Source organism: Panthera onca, chromosome A2 (assembly GCF_046562875.1).
Source record: "Panthera onca isolate mPanOnc1 chromosome A2, mPanOnc1 haplotype 2, whole genome shotgun sequence".
Taxonomy (NCBI): Eukaryota; Metazoa; Chordata; class Mammalia; order Carnivora; family Felidae; genus Panthera; species Panthera onca.
The window spans coordinates 104,105,658-104,130,131 of NC_138340.1; the positions used below are offsets into that span (position 1 = coordinate 104,105,658).

The following is a 24,474-nucleotide window of genomic DNA, read 5'->3' on the forward strand; positions in this document are numbered from 1 at the left end:
CTCTCTCTCTGCTCCTCCGTCTGTCTCTTTTTCTCTCTTTCAAAAATAAATAAACATTAAAAAAAAAAGTAGAAGATGGTATAAAAATCAAATTCTTGAGTGTTTTAGATAACATCAAAACCTGTAAGATAGCATAATGTGGGGTGGAAAGTACCTGGACTGGCACATAGTAGATTTGAATTGTAGTTCATACTCCACCAATAACCCTTTGTGTGGTCTTGGAGAAGTACTTCAATTTATACCTTGTTGTACTCAGTATCCTCATTTATAAAATATGTTAAATAATCTGCAGTCTTTTCTACAACTAAAATTCACATTTGCATTTATTATTTTATCCTTAACACTGTTTAATTGATTAGAGAGTTAAAGTACATTGATATTCAAAGAATCTAGGGAAGGTAGTACTTTGTAATTAGGCTTCATGACATGTAATAAAAGTTGTTGTATTTTTAAAGACCATATTTATTGTTATTTTTTTTTATTTTCCCTTTCTGGAAATTACCTTTATTATAATTATTGGTTGTCTTTATGAATGCTTCCAGGAGACACTTTTCAACAAATGGGCCATGAGATGTGTCTGTTGACTTGCTTCCAAGATTTTATGTTTTTGAAATTTTCCTTTTGCTCTATTTTCAAAGTGACATTTGATTGTTTTACCTAGCCAATTTTATACTGACTTCTTTATGATAGTAACATCCCAAAGATAAAATATTGTTTAACAATAATAGAAACATGCTTTCTCACTTTATGAACACTTTTTACCCTATTGCTGTTTTAAGGCTGAGTAGGCAGGGTGAGGCAGACACTGAAGGAAACAATACACTGACTATCCCACTGATGAATTAAATTTTAAGGATTCTCATTCATTTAGTTTATTTTTAAAGGAAGGCATGAATAGAGTTTTAAAAATGACTTCCTTTGCCTTCCATTGTTTTTCAATTTATTTAGTTTCTTTGAATCTAAAAGCAACTCTTGCTACAATCTTCCACTTCTTTGTAAAATCCTTTTTTTTTTAACATTTATTTATTTTTGAGAGACAGAGACACAGAGTGATGGGGGGATGGGCAGAGAGAGAGGGAGACACATAATCTGAAGCAGGCTCCAGGCTCTGAGCAAACTGTCAGCACAGAGCCCAACACGGGGTTCTAACCCACAATCTGTGAGATCATGACCAGAGCCGAAGTCGGATGCTCATCTGACTGAGCCACCCAGGCGCCCAAAATATTTCTAATGCACAATATGTGCATTATTTGGTCAGCCATATCAAATAAAAAAAAAATCTTGGATTTTTCCTCTGGAGCCCTTTCTCCTCCAGCTCTCATCTGAGTTTGTTTTTCAGTGTCATCCTTGGACTTTGTTTCATCATCATGGGACTTCCTTTTAACCTCCCATGGGTAGAATATTTTGTTGTTTGCATTAAAAAAACTTTTTTTTCTATTTATTCCCTTATTTTGATGGGGCAACTTCTTCAATAACTTAGTAAAGGTTAGTGAGAAGTAAATTTTTGAGATCTTACATACTTGAAAATTAAAAAAAAAAAACTACACTTCAATAGTAATATGGCTGTGCATAAAATATTACATTTTTAAAAAAAAAATTTTTTTTAACGTTTATTTATTTTTGAGACAGAGAAAGAGCATGAACGGGGGAGGGGCAGAGAGAGAGGGAGACACAGAATCGGAAGCAGGCTCCAGGCTCTGAGCCATCAGCCCAGAGCCCGATGCGGGGCTCGAACTCACGGACCTTGAGATCGCGACCTTAGCTGAAGTCGGACGCTTAACCGACTGAGCCACCCAGGCGCCCCTACATTTTTAAAAAAAAAAAAAAAGGTATCACTTGTCTGACTCCTGGCTATAAGTATTGCTTTCTGCTTTTGTAACTCTTTTTTTTCCCCCCCTGTCTTGTATCTCCCCGGCTTTTTTATCTTTTTCCATTGTATTCACTGGTATGATTCAGTATCTTCTTTGGTATGGTATATTTTTATTCATTTCTGGGAGCTCACTGAACCCTTTCTGTTTAAAATACTCATGTATTTTAGTTCTGAGAAATGAATTTTTATTATTTCTTTGGTAATTTTTATCCTTCTCTTTTTCTATTTTCTTTTTCTGGAACTTCCACTAATTGTATTTTAGTGCTCCTAGATTGGATCTCTGATTTTTTTTTTTTTTAATCATAATATTCATTTCTTTCTTTTTTTCTTTTAAATTTCTGGGAGATTTTCTCAACTTTATATTCCAACTGTTTTACTAAATTTCTGATTTGGGATGTGTATGTACCTTCATTGTTCCTTTTCTTTTAATAACAGATGTTCTTATTTCATGATGGCAAAAACTTCTTTTATCTCTTTAGGAATATTTATTGTAATTACTTTTCAGTTTTCTTTTGTATCCTTCATTGTCTTTGTTTCCTCTGGGATCCTTATTTCTGTTTGTGTTTGTCTCTTTCATGTTGAAGCTTTCAGATGCCTGGGGATCCTTTGATGTCCATATATGTGTGTGTGTGTGTGTGTGTGTGTGTGTGTGTGTGTGTGTGTATATATATATACGTATATATATACGTATATATATATACGTATATATATATATACGTATATATATATGGTAATTAAATTTAAGCCGTTTTCCCTATAGCTGTGATTTTATGATCTGGGGACGTATTCTTTGAGAACACCTTAAATGTCAGTATCTGTAGATGTTTTCTACATCAGTTCAGTAGAACTATTCTCTTATCTCTTAACTGGTAGGTATAATTTTAACTGCCAGACTCCTGGACAGGTAAGGAAAAAAGGGCTAAAGGTCTCACAGTTCAGAAACAGAATTCCATTTAAACCTTCTGGTTTCTGTTTTGCTGTCTCACTGTTCGCTTCTCTGTGCCTGATAATCCATTGTCCTGAGTCTGTTTAGTTTTTTTTCTCCAGAGGATATGCCCCCTGTGTCTGGTGGGAGAGGAGTAATCTCTTGACAGCATAGGGAGGGAGTGAAATCCCTTATGTTGCTTATAAGCAACCTTTATGTTGCTGAATTTTAAACCAAAGTAGCATTTTATTTCTTATCTATATAGTTTGTGTGATTGTCACTTACTTCAGGATTTTGTTTTTTAAGTGTTACTTGTATTTTTTTCAAATAGTCATTGTTAATGCCTCATCTCCATCTATAGGATGATAGCTTTAATAAATGTGTTTGTGTATACATTTGATTTCTAGTGTGGTAAGTGGAATAATGGCCCTCCAAAAATGTCCACGTCCTAATCCTCAGACCTTGTAAATATGTTCCCTTACATAGCAAAGGAACTTTGCAGGTATGATTAAATTTAGTTATGGATCTGGAGATAGGAAGATTAACCAGGGTTATCCATGTGATCCCAGTCTAAATCACATAAGTACTTAAAAGGAGTAAATGATGTAGAGTCAGTAGATGAATTTTGTAGTGCTTAATTAGTTTTTTCAACCTTGATGGCTATTGAAATGATTTTGAAAGGCATTTTTGCTTTATTTAGGTGTAAGTTAAATATAAAATCATTTAAGCAGTAATGGAAAATTGGTTCATTATTCTTTAAAGTTTGCTACAATTAAAAATGATCAACTTATGGCTGATTTTTTTTATAACTTTTATTGAGCTGTAATTCACATACCATACAATTCATTCATTTAATGTTGTAATTTAGTGGTTTTTGGTAAATTCATGGAATTGTCCAGCCATTACCACAGTTAATTTTAGAACTTTTTTTTTTAATGTTTATATTTATTTTTGAGAGAGAGAGAGAGAGAGAGAGAGCAAGCTGGGGAGGGGCAGAGAGAGAGGGAGACACAGAATCCAAAGCAGGCTCCAGACTCTGAGCTGTCAGCACAGAGCCCAACGCGGGGCTCGAACTTGTGAACTGCGAGATCATGACCTGGGCTGAAGTCAGACACTGAACTGACTGAGCCACCCAGGCGCCCCTAATTTTAGAACGTTTTTATTGCTCTACTCCTCCCCGCACCCCCATTCCCACCAAAATTCCTATACCCATTACCAGTGACGCTATTCTCCATTCTCCTAGCCACACGCCCTGGGCAACTCCTAATCTACTTCCTGTCACTGTATATTTACCTATTTTGGACATTCCTTATAAAGGGAATAATATGTGGTGTTTTATGACAGCATTTTTTTCACCTACCATAATATTTTAGGACTTACTCATGTTATGGTATGTATGATACTTCATTTCTTACGATTTTTGTGTAATATTCCATTATATGGATATACTGGATTTTTAAATTTATCTATTCATCTGTTACTTGATGGATATATGTGGGTTTGTTTTGTTTTTCACTTTTTGGCTGTTATAAATCATACTGCTATGAATATTCACATACAGGCCTTGTTGTGAACGTGAGATTTCACTTATCTTAGTTGTATTGCTAGGAGTGGAATTGCTGGGTCCTAGGATAACTCTGATTTGAACATTTGAGAAACTGCTTTTAAACTGGCCATACTATTTTCTGTTCTCACCAGCAGTGTATGAGGACCCTAGTTTTGTTTTTTTTTTTTAACATACTTAACATTTATTTGTGTCCTTATATAGTCATCCTAGTGGGCGTGAAGTGGTATCTCATGGTTTTGATTTGCATTCTTTGCTGGCTAATGACACTGATGATATTTTAAAAAGAAAAGAATGATGCAGCACCTTTTCCCTCTCTTTTATCTGTGCTATGTAACATGGCTAAAATGATGTTTCTAGTTGGACTCTTAAGCAAATGAAAAATGACTGAGATTACACATCTGTTGTACAGCTTTAAATAATCTATTATTGCCCTCATCCTTAATTTTAGTTCATATGAGCTAAGAAAGCAAAATCCAATGTGATATTATAGTCAAATTCCAGAAGGATACTCTGAGGAATAATTGAAGATTATTCCCATAGCACTGTTTTCTTTTGCTGTCCTTATCACAATTGTAATTAAGTTTGTTTTTATGTTATTAGTTTAATAAATGGACAGAGACCCTTTATATAATAGAGATCTGGCAACTTATTTTTAAATATTTAAACTTTTGTTACTTGAATGCTAGGATAAGTTCAGACAGTAAAACTGGTACCAACAACAATTAGAATTATCTTACTATGAAAACGTGCTTCCTTGTTCTTGGGTATAGTTGAAGCTATATGACTATCAGGGATATTTATGAAGAGTTTTCCAAATGCGTACAGAGATGGGATTATATGAAATAATACTGGATTTTAATTTTAAGATGTATGTGAAATAATCATGATTAAATCCTAATTCCTTTGACCTCACTATGTCATGGTTCCTTTTTAACATTCCTAGTCCAATAGCCATTTTTTTGTCACAATTATACAGTGTCCTAGTTACCCACATACCTCTTGCCTTCACTTAAAATTCCAATATCTTAGTTGGATACTATGTTTAATCATTTTAGTAATGCTTTTGCTACCATCCTTGATATTTTTCATCCTTTTGCCAGTCTGAATGAATTCTTTCCTTTTCCATTCCTGCCTGAGAGTTGCCAGTTACATTTTTTTTTTTTTGAGAATTTTTTGTTGTTAGGCATTTTTTTAACCCATCTTTTTTTTTTTTTCCCCTATACCCATCTTTAAGGTGAATGTAGAGTTTTATATTATATTAACTGTATTAAAAAGTACTTACTCTAAATTCAGGAACAATTTTGATTATAGTTGAGATTTTGAAAGATCTGAGCAAGATCTGTAGACTAGTGGACCTGAAATCCCAAGAGAATAGGAGCTGTCCTGGCAACTACTTTAGGTGTATTATCTACTTCTACAGGGTTTGGTTCACACCGGGTACTTACAGAGTATTTCACAAATGAATTTTTTCCATCTTTCAAAATAGCTATGCACCTGAAGCTAGTGTACTTTGGAAGAGTCTTTTTTTTTCTAGTCCTTTATTGGTTAGAAGGGAATTAGTCCGTTTCTCCTTATATATTAATTGTATTTCATTGGTGAAACTATGTAATTACTCAAAGGCTGCCTGGGCTACTTTTGTGTAAGTACCTTGTTATGTAGACATTTTCTCTGCATTATTTTTTTTATGTGGAAACTTTTCATTTGCTTTTAGGCAAGGTAATTGCTTTTGAAGAAAATATAAATTAGCTTACCTATGTCCCTTTTGAAGTTAGTTTAAAATTGATGTTTGTACTTTTTTGGCATATTTTCTTATAACTTTAATGTAACTTGAAAGCGTTCAGATTTTCTTTTCATTTTCTCTATACTTTATATTATCTAGTGACTTTTCATCTTTTTATACAAGTGCCAAAGGACTTATTGGGACCTATCTTCTCATAGTCTTTTACACACATGCATCATTTTCTACTCTCTTTGAAGTTGTCTCATCTTTTTTCCTATCTCATACATTTTATTTTGTTTTATAGATCTCCTTTTTTGGAAAATAAATGCATTAAAAAGTCCAAGTACTTTTTAGCAACTTTGACTAAAAGCATATTGTTTTTCAGGGGGCACCTTTTGTTATAGATCATTATTTTGAAAAAAAAAAAAAAAAAACTTAAGCACCTGGTTAAACTGTTTTCCATCTAACTTAAAGTCTGAAGTCAATAGCCTGTTTCAAGTGGCATTCTTCATTCGAGAGATAATCAAATATCCTAGAGTGTTCTTTCATTACATTTGTTTTTAAACTAATTTTACACATGCAAAATAGTAGCCTATTTAACAACGTTAGAACCTATATCCTAAGAATTTGAAAAACCAGAATATGTTTTTTTGTCTGTTTATATCTGTGTGTGTGTGTGTGTGTGTGTGTGTGTGTGTGTATGTGTAATTCTTGATGCTAATTTAAGTGGAAACAGAAACATGTGGACTCAGCCCTATTGAAATGACTAAAGATTACTGTGCATTGTGTCTTAACTTACTTGTCATCTTTATACTTTTTAAATTAAATTATTACAGTTCTGGAAATAAAGGGTTATGTATTGAGGCTTTAGATATCAGAGATTGAGTCTCTTATTAGACTTAAAGTGACCTCTGAAGTACTAAACAGACTGTATAGCCTCTGTTTGTTAAAGATCCTTAGAAAAAACCCTGGCAGAAAGTTTTGTGTTGAACTGACTGTATGTAATTCACTTTGGCTTACTTGGAAGGGATCTACTATGGGTATCCTTAGCTCAGATAATCTATTCAGAGCCCAAAGACTCATGCTGTGCTTTTTTTTTTTTTTGCCTGTTGGAAATCTGTAATTTTTATTTACTTCCTGGAATGTAGAATAACAACAAAGAATAGTCAGAGCTTCAGGAGTTTACTTATTTTGAATATACCACCATTCATGAGAACGATTTTATAGATCCTTATTTATTAATTTGTACAATGTATAATTTGTTTTCTACTTTTAATTAGGCGTGTGGTTATTTTAATTTATAGTGTTAAGAAAAATCAGTCATAGTTTCATTCTACATATTTTCCTAACCCCATTAAAATTAAATTAGATAAAAATAAACTCCATAGCCAACTGACAAGAAGGGGGAAAACTCACTTTTGGTGATCACCATTCCATCTGTTATGTGCCAGTAGCCAGTAGAAACAGATGGTGCTTGTTGATACGTATATAGTTTTTATTTTATTTTGAATATCATATGAGCTTTAATAAGTAATTGTTTTCAATATATTGTTTTATGACTGGAAAACATATACTTATTTTTTAAGGAATTTTGTTACATAAATTTATTTTGAAAAATTAAAAAAATTATATTGAACGATTTTGTACAACTGCCACACAGTTGCTGGCATTGATTCCTCAGCATAAATCCGAATTTTAGCTTAACAGGTTTTCAAGGTTTGAGCTGATTGTACTAATTAACATTGAATTTAGAATTTTGTTCACGAATAACCATTTTCTCTTTTTATGTAGAAATTACACAGGGAGGCATTCCTTATGTTTCTTCTAACCACATATAGCTAGTTTATTAATTGTGAAAAAAAGATACATGTTAAATTTAGAGAAAACACACAAATGAATATGTGAAACCCATCTTAGTGATATCAAAGATGTTGAGGTACTGTCTGTTAGTTTGAAATTTAGTTCATTTGTCAAATGAATCATTCTAACCTTGTGAAAATCATCATGAATGTAGCTTCATTGTAAATTAAAATAACCCCAGTGCTAAAGAATTAATTAAAATTTGTTGCATGTTTTCTAGTCCAAATGTTAGTGAAATTACTGAAACATTTAATTATATCTTTCGGATGAATAAACTATTAAAATGATGCTTGGTAGGTAAAAATACTTTATTCCTTTTTAACTTAGATACATTGTCTGTAATACCATGGCACACTCTCTTTGTGGATATTTTATCACCTTCTGTTTTCAATGTACTGGGGCGCCTGGGTGGCTCAGTCAGTTGAGCGTCCAGCTTCAGCTCAGGTCATGATCTCATGGTTTGTTAGTTTGAGCCCCGCGTCAGGCTCTGTGCTGACAGCTCAGAGCCTGGAGCTTGTTTCAGATTCTGTGTCTCCCTCTCTTTCTGCTCCTCCCCTGCTTGTGCGCGCGCTCGCTCTCTCTCTCTCTCTCTCTCTCTCTCTCAAAATTAATAAACATTTAAAAAAAAATGAAAAAATGTACCAGAGGCAGATAAAGAGCTAGGTAGATGTGATCTATGCAACTCAGATTGTCATTGTTCCCTAGGTAATAATAAAATTCTAACAAAATAACAACACAGAAAAAAACCAGAAATATGTCAAGATTTGGAGTGAGGTTCAAAGAAAAAAATTTGCAATTGAACCCTCTATCATTGGGAATTCTAGATAATGTATCTGTGTTAAGTTCTAAAGCATATACTTTTTAAATAAAATTCTTCCTTCTTCCACATGCTGTTTTCACCCTGCATATTATTATTATTATTATTATTATTATTATTATGCTTCTAAAATAACATCAGCCTCAATGTATATATATCATGAAATGACCACCCAGTTATGAATATTTCTATATATCTAAGATAGAGCAAGCTTTTGGATAATTGAAATTTGTTGCATGAGTTTAAACATGTTTTTGTTATTCCTTTTTGCATCATTTCTCCCTTTTTAACTCTTACCCATACATTTTCTGATTCTTTCAGGGACACCATGTTTAAGATATCTTATCTGTTGCGATTGTAGGCAGTTATGAATTGTCATTATTACAGTGGCTGCCACTTCATTAAAACTAGGAAAAGAAAACTCTTTCCCTCTCTATCTGCTCCTATCCCATGTGTACATGCATGCGTTATCTCCCTCAAAATAAATAAATATTAAAAAAAAAACCTAGGGGGCAAAAAACAATTTCCAGTATTTCCCTAGTTGGAGGACTTGGTATTGCAAAAAACTGTGTTTGGATTAATTTTTTTTTTAATATTACTGGTGTGATAAATGTCAAAAAAAGAAGATTGCTGTACTTTACTTTGGTACTGGATTCTATTAGTCATTGTACTGTATAGAATGCCAAGTTGGGTAGATTATAGTGTCATTTTAAGGTATTGAAGTCTCCTCTTCATTGGAAGGAAGTTTCTACTTGTTTCAAAATACAAGAATTTTTCCTTTAGGCATCACACTGTTATAATTTATTTAAGTATTCAAGTGGAAATAAGAGATTTGCTTTCTTGTAATAATTTTACTCATTTCTACTTGAGATTATACTATTAACCTTGGATTGCCATGCAAGAAAAATTACTGAATTAAGAGTTGATGTACCTGAGTTTGAAGTTTGCCTTTGTCAGTTATCAGCTGTGTAATCATCAAGTCACTTCTTTGGACTGCTTTTTCAGAGCTCTAAGATGCTATAATTTCATCTTGTTTATAACACTTCTTTTTTTTTCCTGGCTAGAAATTTTTTATGTTACTTGTGTTTTGTTATTTAAAATTACCACAGGAATACATCAAAGATTACCATTTGGTAATAAGTATACTTAATTTAAAATGACTCTTTTGCGTAATTATAAATATATTCATTTTAAAAATAGCACTTTGCAGTGCCTGGGTGTCTCAGTCCATTAAGCATTTGACTTCAACTCAGGTCATGATCTCATTGTTCCTGAGTTCTAGCCCCTCGTCTGGCTCTGTGCTGACAGCTTGGAACATGGAGCCTGCTTTGGATTCTGTGTTTCCCTCTCTCTCTCTATGCCCACCCCCGACTTATGCACACATGTGCGTGTGCGCACTCCCTCTCTTCTTTCTCCCCCCCCCCCGTCAGAAATAAGTAAATAAACATTTTAAAAAATAGCACTTTAAAAAAATAGCCTGGGTGGAATCTGACTCTTGATTCCTGGTTAGGTCGTGATCTCATGGTTCGTGGGATCGAGCCCTGTATCGGGCGCTGCGCTGGAAGTGCGGAGCCTGCTTGGGATTCTGTCTCTCCCTCTCTCTGATGCTCTCTCTCTCTCTCTCTCAAAACAATTAAATAAACTTGAAAAAAATAGCACTTTCATAAGACATATACATGGTTAAATAAGAAATTTATTGAGAAATACAACTATGCCATTGTGTGATGGTATCACCTCTTGGCTTTATGCCTTATGATATTAATTACAGTGTGGGTATGAAAAACTTGCAATTGATGCAATCATATGAGAGGTTTAAGGATTTAAAGTATTAATCAGAAATGTTAAATTATTGTATATCTTCAAAAGAATTGCAAACATGAACTTAGGACATTCACATATATATTTCAAAAATTAATTCAATGGTTAGATAACTTAAAAACCTGGTAGTAGTTGACTTCTATGCAAAAAAAGAACCCCAATTACTGGTAGCAGTTTACTACTACATAAAGAAACAAACTGAATTGCTACTTCATTACCTAAAGATGAGTTGAATGAAGAAAAATAGGGGAATGTGTGAAGGCCTTTTGGGGATTCTTAGATGTTATGGGACTCAAATGAGTAATTTCAATATTTCCCCTTTGATATTGGTTATTTGGATCACCTTATTGAAATGACCTTATTGCATAAATTATGCAAATTAAAAATAGATCAGTAGAGAAGGGAACAGTAATTTATCCTTTTTGTCAGTTGTTTTATCATTTGTATTATCTAGTATAATTATGAGTTTCAATCTACCCACTTATTTGATTAAAACAAATTTATTGAGCTTTAATGTAGTACATGTTGTATTATTTTTAATTAAATCAAGAAAGATGAATAGGACAAGGCTTTTACCAGTTTTGTGATGAATTGTGTCAGAGGACAGAAATTAAAGCATAAAGAACAGGAATGTCACAGAAAGGAAAGATGAATATGTAAAGAGCTAGCTTCAAGGTTATAGGTGAAACCTGGATAAGTGTCAGTATTAAGGACTCTTCATACTGATGTTCTCAAACTTTAATGTGTGTATAATTTGCTTGCGGATCTTGTTAAAGGGCAGACTCTAATTCAGTATGTCGAAGTGAGCATGAGCTTCTACATTTCTGGCAAGCTCCCAGGGGATGCCAGCATTTATGGGCCATGACTGATATTTTGAGGAGCAAGGCTCAGTACTGTTTTTTGGAAGTAAGAATGAATATATGTAGGTCCTACTCTTAATTATTTTATCTATCTTAAATTTTTTTATCCATGCATTATTCAACCACTGTTTATTTAGTGCTTACTTAGTACCAGATACTTTGCTTCCTGTGTACCAGAGTTACAAAGGTGAATAATTCATTGACTCTGGCAGTAAATTCAGTCAGAAACTTCAAAGATTTTTTTTCTTTTTTTGTGTATATGTGTGGAGAAAATATATTTTTGTGTGTTTTCGTTTTTCTTTTTTTTAAAATTTTATTTAAATCCAAGTTGGTTAACATATAGCCTAATACTAGTTTCAGAATAGAATTCAGAATAGAATTTAATGATTCATCACTTACATACAACACCCAGTGTTCATGGCAGCAAGTGCCCTCCTTAATGTGTAGGGCCTGCATTTAAAGCCTTTTCCTGGATATAGTCTTTTTCTAACTTATTCCATAATGTAATTAGAACATCCTGATTAGCAGTACATATAGTTTATAAATTTACTTCCTTTGAATGACTAATTTAGTCAATGCTTGGTTATCTAGGGGTAGATTAAACAGTATGCAATTGGCAATGTTATTAAATGACAGTGGACTCAGTTTTATGAAGAATTGAAATGAGAGTAATTTAGGAAGACATCAGTGTATTGGACATCATTTCTGTTTAGAATTATTGGTACCTGTTCTAATTTGGGAATGTTCCTTGATCTCAAGAGTCAGGCAAAATAATTTGTGGGAATGGTGCCTCCATTCTCTTTTAGTCTCTCTAAAGAGCTGTGGTCTGAACATGGGGATTACACATCTACAGGAGGCTGTCCTATGTGAATAAAGATTTTTAACATATTGGCTGCAAATACCATTGTATTTATATTACTTTTTTATTAAAAAAATTTTTAATGTTTATTTTTGAGAGAGAGTGTGAGCAGGGAAGGAGCAGAGAGACAGACACAGAATCTGAAGCAGGCTCCAGGCGCTGAGCTGGCGGCATAGAGCCCGATAATGGGCTTGAACTCATGACCTGTGAGATCATGACCTGAGCCAAAGTCAGACACTTAACCGACTGAGCCACCCAGGCACCCCGTATATTATTTTTGAACATGTAGAGGTCATCTTTGTAATAGTAAATATGTTGTGAAATAATTGATGTAAACTTTCAACTAAATTCGTTTAAAGTAAGTAATTTATACCATGTTTTATTTCACCTAGGATTTGGGGACATCTGAGATCTTTTACTCCCACTTTTTTTATGACAGTTAGAAATTCTTTATATTATACAAACATGTATGTACACACATGAGAATACTAGAAGTAGGAGGAGTCCAGGTGTAACATCTCAGCTATAGAATCATATAAGTTATGAAAATTGAAATGCTCTAGATAAATCATAATTGTGTGACATGTATAAAGTGTTGAAAAAAATCATTCTGATTTTGGAGAACTTATTTTTCCTATCAGAAAGTTGTGTAATTTAAAAGTAAAGAACTTGTAAAGTACATTTAATGTGTTATGTTTTTATCTCTCATAGATAAATTGTTAACAAAATATTGCTAGAGGAATACAGTATTAATTAGAAATACTAATTTTCCAAGTCCTTAAGCAGTAACATTTAACAGAGAGTATTTTTTTATTATTATTAATTAAACATTAGATATTTCTGTGGCATCTTTTTTTTCTTAGAGAACCAGAGGACGAAAACGAAGCTTCATTCCTGAGGAAGAAAAACATGAGGTTGGAATAAGTTAAGCATTTTTTACACAGTCTAAACTTTGAAAAACTTTCTTGCTTAAATTATTTCTTTTTTCCTCATATCCAGATTTTGTTTTATGTTTTGTTTTGTTTTGTTTTCTCTTGTATGGCAGGAAAGAATTCCTAGAGAGAGAAGGCAAAGGCAGTCTGTGTTACAAAAGAAGCCTAAGGCTGAAGATTTGCGAACTGAATGTGCAACTTGCAAGGGAACTGGAGACAATGAAAATCTTGTCAGGTAAATGGGATGCTGAGACTTTGTCTTCAGGGCATTAAGGTTCCATCTTCATCATTTTCTCATCACAGATATAATGGGGGAAAAATCACAGTATAGGGCTTTCTTAAAATCTTATTTAGTGGAAACTGTAGTTCAGAAACATTTCATTCTCTTACTAACCTGCCACACATGGTTATTTTCTGGATTGAGATGTAATTAAGAGTTCAAAATCTGGATTTTGAACACAAGAAACAATTTTCTCTTGACAAGAGCACTTGACAGTGCTCTGTATATAGAGGCCACAAAAACAATTTGATTTAAACACTTAATACTAAGATTATTACTTTATCTCATAAAATAGCAAAATTACTAAGTTGTTACATATTATAAAAGTTGAAATTTATTAGTAATAATGTTAAGACCAACACTTGTTTATTGACAAGAGCTTCAATAGCACTTCCTTACCATTTATCAAAATGAATGTGTTAAATGCTTCTCTCTTATGAAATAAAGAAAAGTGAAAAGATGGCCTAGGTAGATTTTGTTTTTTGTTTTGTTTTCTTCTTTGTTTCTTTGTTTTGATTTGGTACTTTTTTTTTTTGTATCAGACATAATGCTAATCAGGAATCTCAGCTGATGTTGCACAGTGGCTATTCCTGAGGGTGCAGAGACTGTTAATTTTAACCTTTTGTTTCTTTTGTTGAGATGAAGAAATTTATTTAAAACCCTAGGTGAGATGGAGGAGTAGGTGGCACGAAAGGAAACCTCATTTAAAAGAGGTATCATTCTTTCAAAGTACAGTAACAAAGAGTCTTTTGGTATGTTAAGGGAACCCTTTCTGATTTCTTTTAAAAATTGTTTTTTGATAAAACACTATGAAATTAACTGAGGGCATAGAAATTAAGTGTTTCAAAAAGAAAAAGGTGTTGAAACATATATTAGTCCTATTAAATGATTTTAAATATTTGCTTCCAAAATGATGTCATTTGTCATTAAAAATCAAATTTCTGTTTGTTTTCATTCCTCAAAAACATGCAGTTTTAAATTTTATGAGTTTTTTTTTTATTCTATCATTAAAGAAGATAAGGAGAAAATAAAAATTCCAGTGAAGAAATGCAAAGTGCTTCAACAAAGTTAAGAAGGTCTATCATATTTGGTCAGTAATTTTTGAAGTAGTACATGTAAGATGTCATGAGCACTCTCCTGAAGATGAAACTCATTTAAATTTAGGGTAGAGTAGTTCCTGTATCAGAAGATACACATGAATAATTCTGACCACAATATAATTTTCTGATTTATGTGAATAAAGAAATCCCAAGCATAAGCATAACATGATGGAGTGCATAAAACTGTAAAAATAAATAAAAGGAAAAAAAAATCCCATAAAACAGTCTTATATAATGAATAAAAATTCAGTCTAGAGGAATTCCTCTTGGGGTTGAGGGTTGTATTGTGGGATATAATCAATTTGAAACAATAGTTTAAAACAGAGAGCTGGTTATTCTGTTTTTAATTATTTGAACCTATGTCAATATCAACCCTCTTATTTATTTTTTTCAAGATAGTTGATTCATGACATTTTTGCTGTAGGACCTATACATTTTTACAGGTTTCTATTTATTTTATTTGCTTGGTCATGTGTTTGAAAGAACCTAGGCTATATGTTCAGTTTTTAGTTTAAAAACCACTTTATAGCAAGAGCAAGTCCCAACACATCATATCATAGTTGTCATAAAAAAAAGTAGGCACCATCTTCCTTCATTTATAGCTGAAATTTTTAAAATAGTATTAGGCTTTCCTATCACTTATTTAATTAGTTTCTCCTATAAAATTTCCTTTCCTAATTGCATTATTATAACTTGCCAGAGTCTGGGATTTGGTGGAAAGTCTCCTGGAAGGTAAAGATATTTTTGTTACTCTAGAAATAATGAATATACAAAGTCTTCTTCCTTGATTTTGCCTTGTTAAGAAGATAACATCACAGTTTTTCTGCAAAGGTTTTAAAGAGGTAATGAAGAGGGAATTAAATGTTTTATAAATATTATATAGTAATGTTTTTGAGGACAAAATAAGCTGGATATAAAGCAATGCCATAAAATGTTTTATGGTTATAATGTGAATCTTCTGTAAAAAAGAAATACATATTCAATTTAAGCACTGTTGCTCTTGAGTTAAAGAAGAATTTTATTTTATGTAGAATTTCATGTGTTTTTTAAAAAGATAATCGTATAAGCTATTATCTGCCATTTCCCTTAACATCTCTTTTATTTTGTAATTGGCACCATTATTGTTTGCAAATCATTCCCACAAAGGTTCACACTTTTATGATTAAGTTGCGTATTAAATATTGTGTACACATGCTATTTTTTAACTTTAATTTTAAGACATTTTAAATGAAACTTTATTTTTCCCAAAGATATATTTCAGTGCTTAGTCAGAGATACATTAAACTTATTATGTCTGTTAGGTTCTCTTATAAAATTAAACTTCTTGGGTAGTAATTTAATTAATAGTCTTTTGCTGAATATATTTTCTCAAGTTCCTTTGAACTAATGTATATGACTCACTAGAACCTGCTGTTTAGCAGCTTTGATTTTGAAACCACACTTCTCTATGTAATTCAGGCTATATAAAAAATTCTTTCTTAATTATTTTCTTGCTTTTTCAGTTATTGTATATGTGTATATGTGAATTTACATGTGGAATTTTTTAATATCATTGGAAATTGAGTTCAGTTAATCAGTTAACTGTAATATTAGTTTCCAACTGTTATTTTCAGTTTGCCTCTAAGTTTTTCTCAGGTCTTTGACAATTTACCATTTCTGTGTCTCAGTTTTTTCCCTCTATTGTACATGATCAAAATTATACTCTTTTCCATTAGGGACTTATATAAATAACTACTGAGTGATCCTATTTTTTCCATATAAAATAGTAGGATAGTGGTATTATTTAGTAATACAAAGGATACATATATGCAGGCTCTGAAATAAGGGTTCCAGTTGGTAAATATGTTGCGGTAATAATACATGCTTATTTTTTGCTTTTCAGAAAATGTGCACGTCCTGTTTTTGTATCTAATTATTTCTAGAATATGGGGGACAGAAAACTTGAATTTGTTGAAACATGTTCTTTAAAATAATTAGACTGAACTATTTGCACTAGACATGAAGAATCTGAAAATGATCAAAGTCTTAAAGAGAAGGATGGTTTATAGTATCTTACAAATTTTTTAAAAATACTGCTTCCTTTTTGCCATTTGCTTTTAACATTTAATTAAAAATTATGTGGGAAGTTTCCAATTAAAATGTATTTTTTTTTATGCTACTGAGGGCTAAGACCAAAATGAAATTCTGTTTTGAAATTGTGAAGTGTTTTTAGGCATTTATCTCTTTGTAATGGATGTTCTTTGTTCTACGTAGTTATGGCCCACGCAGTGATCTAGTATTTGTTTTTGTTTCCACATTTCTGGCACATTTAATACTCAGTAAATGCTTGGTAAATGAATGACTACTTCATAATAACTAATGACTGATTATTCTTTGCTGAATTAATTAAAAAAATGTATACTGTTACAATTTATTCCTAGAACAAATTCGTCATTAAATAGAAGTATTTGGTGAAAATATTTAAAAGCCTTAATAAAGGAGGATTGCTTTTATGTCATTAAAGAATAGGGGATTATTTGTTTCTGTGTATTAGGGAAGGAAATAGGAACTACAGACTTGAGATTAGTTAGTTGATGCATCAGTGTAATAATAGAAATGAAGTGATCCCTCTTCTTGATCATATTTGACTTGCAAAAGATAGATTTTTAGATATAGGTGGGCCTTTCTTTAAGTCTTCATTAAACTATCAAATTAAGAATAAGACCAAATTTTTAGACCTCAAATTTTACTTTAACTGTGCAAACTCAGTGTGACACATTTTATTAATGGGAGATAGGAGAGAGGAAAAAGATTTCTAAAACTAAGAACCCTAGAATCCATTGTCGCCTTGAATAGCATCTTTAATTTTATCTCGTATTGTTGCTGTTACTCAGACACATTGAGTGTAGGAAATGATCTATGAAGCTATTTCACTTTTATAGCTATGTCCACACTATTAAACGCTTATTACTATATTCTCCTTGAGTATATGGCAAATTACATAGATATTTAACCATTTTAGTTATGAGATGAGGATGTCTGTTTGGTCTCTTAACAATATTATTAGCACTTTTATTTAGTTCCCATTTTAAACATCTGGATTCTGAGTGTTCCCCCTGAAACTAAATTTAATTGTATCATAAGCTGTTGGAACACCAGCAAGAATTTATATTTATCAGATTTGTATTTCAAATATTAGTCTTTGATTACTCAGATGTTTTTAAATTACCTGTTTTGTTCTAACATAGATGGAGGCTTATTAGATTGCCTGTGTCATAGTTGAGAAGGTGTTTTCTCGTAGAGATTTTATTAGACTGGAGAGTAAAGCTAAGATTAGTTACAACTTCAGTTACTATATTCATAGGACATCGGTTTGCTGAAAATGGATTGTTTTAAATTACTTAAAAAAATGAAACCTGGTGTTATTTTTTAAGAACAGTTGAGATTACAGCTGATTTCTTAAAACAAATAGCATGTATTATTTTATTTTGATTACATACTTGTTTATTATTTCTTGTGCAATTTATCACATAATAATTCTTAATGATAAAATTTGCATACTCATGTAGGAGTTTCATGATTGTAAGTGATGGTGTAAATATATATTATTTGGATACTTATGAATTAAAACTTAGAAACAACTACAAGTTTTAAAATGATTTGTGTCTTCTAATTTCAAATGTATTAAAAACAGACATTCCTGTACAAAGACATTTCTGTACAAACTTCTGTTTTTATTCTTTGCCTCTATCAGCAATTACAAGGATAAGTTTTAGGTTTTTGTTTTACTTGTTTTGTATTCCTGAGTCAGTGGTTAGTACCATTGAATTACTGTATTCTAAAGGACTATTTCTAAAACTTGGATTTTAATATTTCTTTCAGTTATATGTGGTAAAATGTATCCTCTCGTGTCACCCTGACAGCTGACAGCCTTTGTGTTATACCGCTTTCTTCAAGTTTGGCTGTTACTCTCTCTGGTATATATTTAACTTGGCTTTTCACTCTTGAAAGTATAACCATCTTGAAGGCATAGTCTCTGTTTCACTTACCCTCATAAACCTTTATGTTCTCGCTCCAAGTTACTGAACACCAACCCCCACCCTCACCAACCATGATGGTTAGTGGCTGACACACTTCATAGGAAGTTGTATTATGGAATCATTGCCAGGATATTAAATCTGACTAATTGTTATGTTAGATTTAATATAAAAGACAAAGAGCAGCATACAAAGATTTCTCAGAAGACATACGGACTTCCTGTACTCTTGGCTTGAAGAAATAATGCTGCCTAACTCCTTTAACAGGGTTCACATCAAAAGAGAAGAAAGTCTGGCATTCTAAATCCAAACTGATGAAGCTTTAGGAATTAAATGTAAACAAGGAACATAATTATGAACTCTTTGAACCTTTATTTTCTTAGATATTTAACTGTTCTTTTATTTTTATATATAATTTTAATAACGATTATAGCAACAGTTGCTTTTGAAGGAAATTCTGATATTAGTGAATAATATCTAATACTGAAGCAAGATTAAAATTCAGTAAAATTAGAACACCTATTTTTGTCACTTTCTGGAGTGTTTAACATAATTACATCTTTATTTTGAGAAATACTAATAAATCTCCATTTTGTTTAGTACACAGTTGATTTTAACTTTTGATGTCTTTTACAAAGGTATTGCTTTATGAGATCATCTTTAGTAATGAAAGCTTAATTTATTATTCTTGAAAACATGGTGGTTTAATTGTGTTAACTTTTAAAAAGCTACTTAATTGGATAAGCTTAATACTACACATAAAACTCTATAAGAATGCAAATAGTTAATACATGAATAATACTAGAATGTATAAAGAATTCAGTCTGATTATTGATTAACAAAGATGTTTTTCTTTCCTTTATTATCAAAGATAAGTAGGAAAAAAGGGAGCATATATATTGCAATTATTTAAAGTTTTAAAATATATTATCCTTTATGATATATTTTTAAAAGTAGATATTTTTTGAATTTGAATGTAGACAACAGAAAATTAAAAGTTAAAAAAGTGGCTCTACCTAAATAGAAACTTAATCATACATGTTTTGTTTCAGTGTTTTAAAATCTAGACTATGTCAACTACATAGACAAACAACAATTTAATGTCCCTAAAATTGTGAATTCTGAAGTAATAATGAAATGATCAAACAAGCTTAAACAGTTTCATGGAAATATTGTGTCCATATTAAAATTTATTTAAAAGTGTCATGTCCGTTAGTTCTCTGTTTGCTTGAGTTTAGAATATATAGGAAGACGTTCCATAATTGCTAACCCAAACAACTACGATATGTGAATTTAGTAAGTTCGTGTGTGTGTGTGTGTGTGTGTGTGTGTGTGTGTGTATGTATGGTCTGTTACATACAATGGAATGCATCAATGTTAAGTGAATAAATTGATGACTTTTAACAAAAGCATGTACTCCTATAACCCCCCCATTTCTAATACGATCTGGAACATTTTCATCACTTCCAAAAATTGTGCTGTTTTCCAGTCAGTCATTCTTTCCAAAGGCACCTACTTTTCTATTTTTCAAACTTATGTTACTTTTTCTTTTCCTCTTGTAGAATTTCATATGAATTATATGTTAATTTTTATTTGATATCAGCTGTTTCTAATGGGTATGTGAAGGAATCCCACTGTGGTTTTAATTTGTATTATTCTGATATATATTGATATATAGGGATGTTGATAGGCAAGTCAGTTAATCTCTGTGGATCTCTGTTTTCTTATTTTAGGAGAAGAATTTAGGCTATATCATATCTGAGGTCTAACACACTAGCTCCGATAATCAAAAATCATATGATATTCCAAGTCCCCAAGTCCATACTGCTTATTTGTTTACATTCTCTCACAAGCCCTCCATGGAAACGCATTCTGTCAGTAACATTTCTCTCTAGGCTACTCTGTATGTAGAATGTAATTATGTTTTCTTCAGTCTCAAAAAAAAAAAAAAATCTCTTAGAGTGAAAGCTGTTTTCATGTTGTGGTGTCTCATTTACCTAAATAGGAGGGGAAAGTAATTTAATTCACAACTCCATCTTTCATTGATAAATAGCAAATACTTCTTTTCTTTTTAAAAAATAAATATACTGAGATCCAGTGTTCGAACTGCAAAATCAGCCATTATAAGTGTAGAGCATAATAATGACTTTTACTACATTTGTTAAGTGATTTGCTATCACTAAAATCCAGTTTTACAATATTTCCATCACCTCAAAAACTTCTATGCCTGTTTACTGTCAAACCTAGTTTCCACCTTCAGCCTTAGGCAACCTCTGCCAACATTTCCCTACCAGTTCCTCATAGCCTATTTACTTTCCTGTCCTGGTCTTTTCATCTTAATATTACCATTATACATATTTCTTGTTACAGATTTTTTTAAAATTTTTTTTCCTAAAGGCAACAAAGATTCTTTTTCTGATCCAAGCTTTAGTCAGTCTCCTGAACCTCCTCCTAGGCTCATCTGTGCACTTCTTTGTAAAACACAGGTTTAGCAAGAACTCTGCTAAGTCACTTTTATTTTTTAATCTTTAACATTAGTTTTTATTTTTGTAATGTTTTTCTCATACAAATAATTTTTACCTCTCAGTTAATCTCACCTTTTCACTCAATTTCAGGTATTGTCCTGAATTTCTGGCCTCCAAGATCTCTTAATTTTAATGCTGTTTTAATCCTGTTGTGGTTTTTTTTTGTTTAATTTTTTTATTGAAGTATAATTAGCATATAGTGTTATTATATTAGTTTCAGCTGTGTAATATAATGATTTAACAATTCTATAAATTACTCAGTGTTCATCACAGTAAGTATACTGTTAATCCTCTTTATCTGTTTCACTTATCCCTCCACCCACCTCCCCTTTGGCAGCCACCAGTTCTCTGTATTTAAGAATCTGCTTTTTTATTTGCCCTTTTTTCTTTGTCTGATCATTTGTTTTGTTTCTTAAACTCCATGCATGAATGAAATCGTACTCTACTTGTCTTTCTCTGACTAACTTATTTCACTTAACACAGTATCCTCTGGCTCCATCCAGTTTGTTCCAAATGTCAAGATCTCATTCTTTTTTATGGCTGAGTACTAATCCAGTGTATGTGCACACACATACACACCATCTCTTCTTTATCCATTCATTTGTCAGTAGACACTTAAATACTTGACTTGCTTCCACATCTTGTCTATTGCAAATGATGCTGCCGTAAATATAGGGGAGGATATATCTTTGAATTCATGTTTTTGTTTTCTTTGGGTAAATACTCAGTGGTGGAATTATTGGATAATATTGTTTTTAATTTTTTGAGGAACCTCCATGTTGTTTTCCAGGGTGGCTGCACCAGTTTGCATTCCCACCAACAGGGCAAGGGGATTCCTTTTCTTCTACATTCTTGTAACACTTGTTTCCTTGGTTTTTGATTTTAGCCTTTCTGACAGGTGTGAGGTGACACCTCATTGTAGTTTTTTTTTTAATTATTTTTTAAACATTCATTCATTTTTGAGAGACATAGAGAGACAGAGCATGAATGGGGGAAGGGCAGAGAGAGAGACACACACATACAGAATTCAAAGCAAGATCCAGACTCTGAGCTGTCAGCACAGAGCCCGACATGGGGCTTGAACTCACTAACCGCGAGATCATGACCCAAGCCAAAGTCGGATGCTTAACTGACTGAGCCACCCAGGCACTCCTCATTGTAGTTTTCATTAGCATTTTGCTGATGATGAGTGATGTTGAACATCTTTTCATGTGTCTGTCAGTCACGTGGATGTATTCTTTGGAGAAACGTCTGTTGATGTCTTGTGCCCATTTTTTGATTGGATTTTTTTGGTGTGTTAACTTTTATAAGTTCTTTATATAGTTTAGATATTAACCCCTTATCAGATGTATTATTTGCAAATATCTTCTCCTATCCATAGGTTGCCTTATGCTTTTGTTGATAGTTTCCTTTACTGTAGAAAAGCCCCCCCCCCCTTTTTTTTTTTTTTTTTGGTGCAGTCCCAAGTAGTTAAATTTTGCTTTTGTTTCTCTTGCCTGAGGAGACATACCTAGAAAAATGTTGCTAAGGCTGACGTAAAAGAAACTACTCCCAATGTTTTTATCTAGGAGTTTTATGGTTTCAGGTCTCATATTTAGCTCTTTAATCCATATTAAGTTTATTTTTGTGCATAGTGTAAGAAAATGGTCTAGTTTTCAGTTTTGTTTTATACGTAGCTGTCCAGTTTTTCCCAGCACCATTTGTTGAAAAGCCTATCTTTTCTCCATTGTATATTCTCATCTCTTTTTGTTGTGGTTTAACTACCCAGTTATGCTTGGGTTTATATCTGTTCTCTATTCTGTTCCATCGATCTATGTGTCTGTTTTTGTGCCAGTACTATATTGTTATGGTTACAGCTTTGTGGTATAATTTGTAATCTGGAATTGTGGTACTCCCAGCTTTGTTTTTCTGTCTCAGGATTGCTTTGGCTCTTCAGGGTCTTTTGTGGTTCCATACAAATTTTAGGATTGTTTGTTCTAGTCCTGTGACAAATGTTGGTATTTTGATAGTGATTGCATTAAATCTGTAGATTGTTTTGGGTAGATTGCTTTATGAACATTTAAATAATGTTGGTTCTTCCAATTCATGGGCATGGAATATCTTTTCATTTGTGTCATCTTCAATTTCTTTCATGGATTTTTTTTCCATTAATTACTTTTCATTCATTTGTTTTTATTTTTTTTTATTTAAAATTTTTTTTCATTTACATCCAAGTTATTATAGCATATACTGCATCATTGATTTCAGGGGTAGATTCCTTAATGCTCCTTACCCATTTAGCTCATTCCCCCTCCCACAACCCTCCAGTAACCTTCTGTTTGTTCTCCATATTTAAGAGTCTCTGATGTTTTGTCCCCCTCCCTGGTTTTATATTATTTTTGCTTCCCTTCCCTTGTGTTCATCTGTTGTGGATCTTAAAGTCCTCATATGAGTGAAGTCATATGATAGTTGTCTTTCTCTGACTAATTTCGCTTAGCATAGTACCCTCTAGTTCCACCCATGTAGTTGCAAATGGCAAGATTTCATTCTTTTTGATTGTTGAATAATATGCCATTGTGTGTGTGTATATGTGTATGTGTGTGTATGTATATATATACACACACACACATATATATACACGTATATATACGTATACACACACATATATATATACATATATATATATATACACATATATATGTATATATGTATATATATATATATATATATATATATATATATATATATATAAAACTTCTTTATCCATTCATCCATTGATGGACATTTGGGCTCCTTCCATACATTGGCTTAGTTGATAGTGCTCCTATAAACATTGGGGTGCATGTGCCCCTTCAAAACAGCATACCTGTATCCCTTGGATAAATACCTAGTAGTGCAATTGCTGGACCGTAGGGTAGTCCTATTTTTAATTTTTTGAGGAACCTCCATACTGTCTTCCAGAGTGACTGCACCAGTTTGCATTCCCACCAGCAGTGCAAAAGAGATCCCTTTTCTCCGCATCCTCGCCAACATCTCTTGTTGCCTGAGTTGTTTATTTTAGCCATTCTGACTAGTGTGAGGTGGTATCTCTTTGTGGTTTTGATTTGCATTTCCCTGATGATGAGTGATGTTGAGCATTTTTTCATGTGTCTGTTTGCCTTCTGGATGTCTTCTTTGGAAAAATGTGTATTCATGTCTTTTGCCCATTTTTCACTGGATTATTTGTTTTTTGGGTGTTGAGTTTGATAAGTTCTTTATAGATTTTGGATACTACCCCTTTATCTGATATGTCATTTGCAAATATCTTCTCCCATTCCGTTGGTTGCCTTTTAGTTTTGCTGATTGT

General features: G+C 32.4%; 1 protein-coding gene across 4 annotated transcripts in view; it reads left to right on the forward strand.

Moving 5' to 3' along the window:
• PHF14 (PHD finger protein 14) overlaps positions 1 to 24,474 on the forward strand; it is a 208,970-nt gene that overhangs the window by 82,933 nt on the left and 101,563 nt on the right. For all 4 annotated transcript variants that reach the window (XR_009610015.3, XM_060632560.3, XM_060632562.3 and 1 more), the window contains 2 exons: positions 13,160 to 13,210; positions 13,342 to 13,463. Coding sequence is in view for 3 of the 4 variants with exons in the window: in XM_060632560.3 (XP_060488543.1) it covers positions 13,160 to 13,210; positions 13,342 to 13,463 (173 nt within the window). In the remaining variant the exon portion in view is untranslated. The remainder of the gene's footprint in view (positions 1 to 13,159; positions 13,211 to 13,341; positions 13,464 to 24,474) is intronic.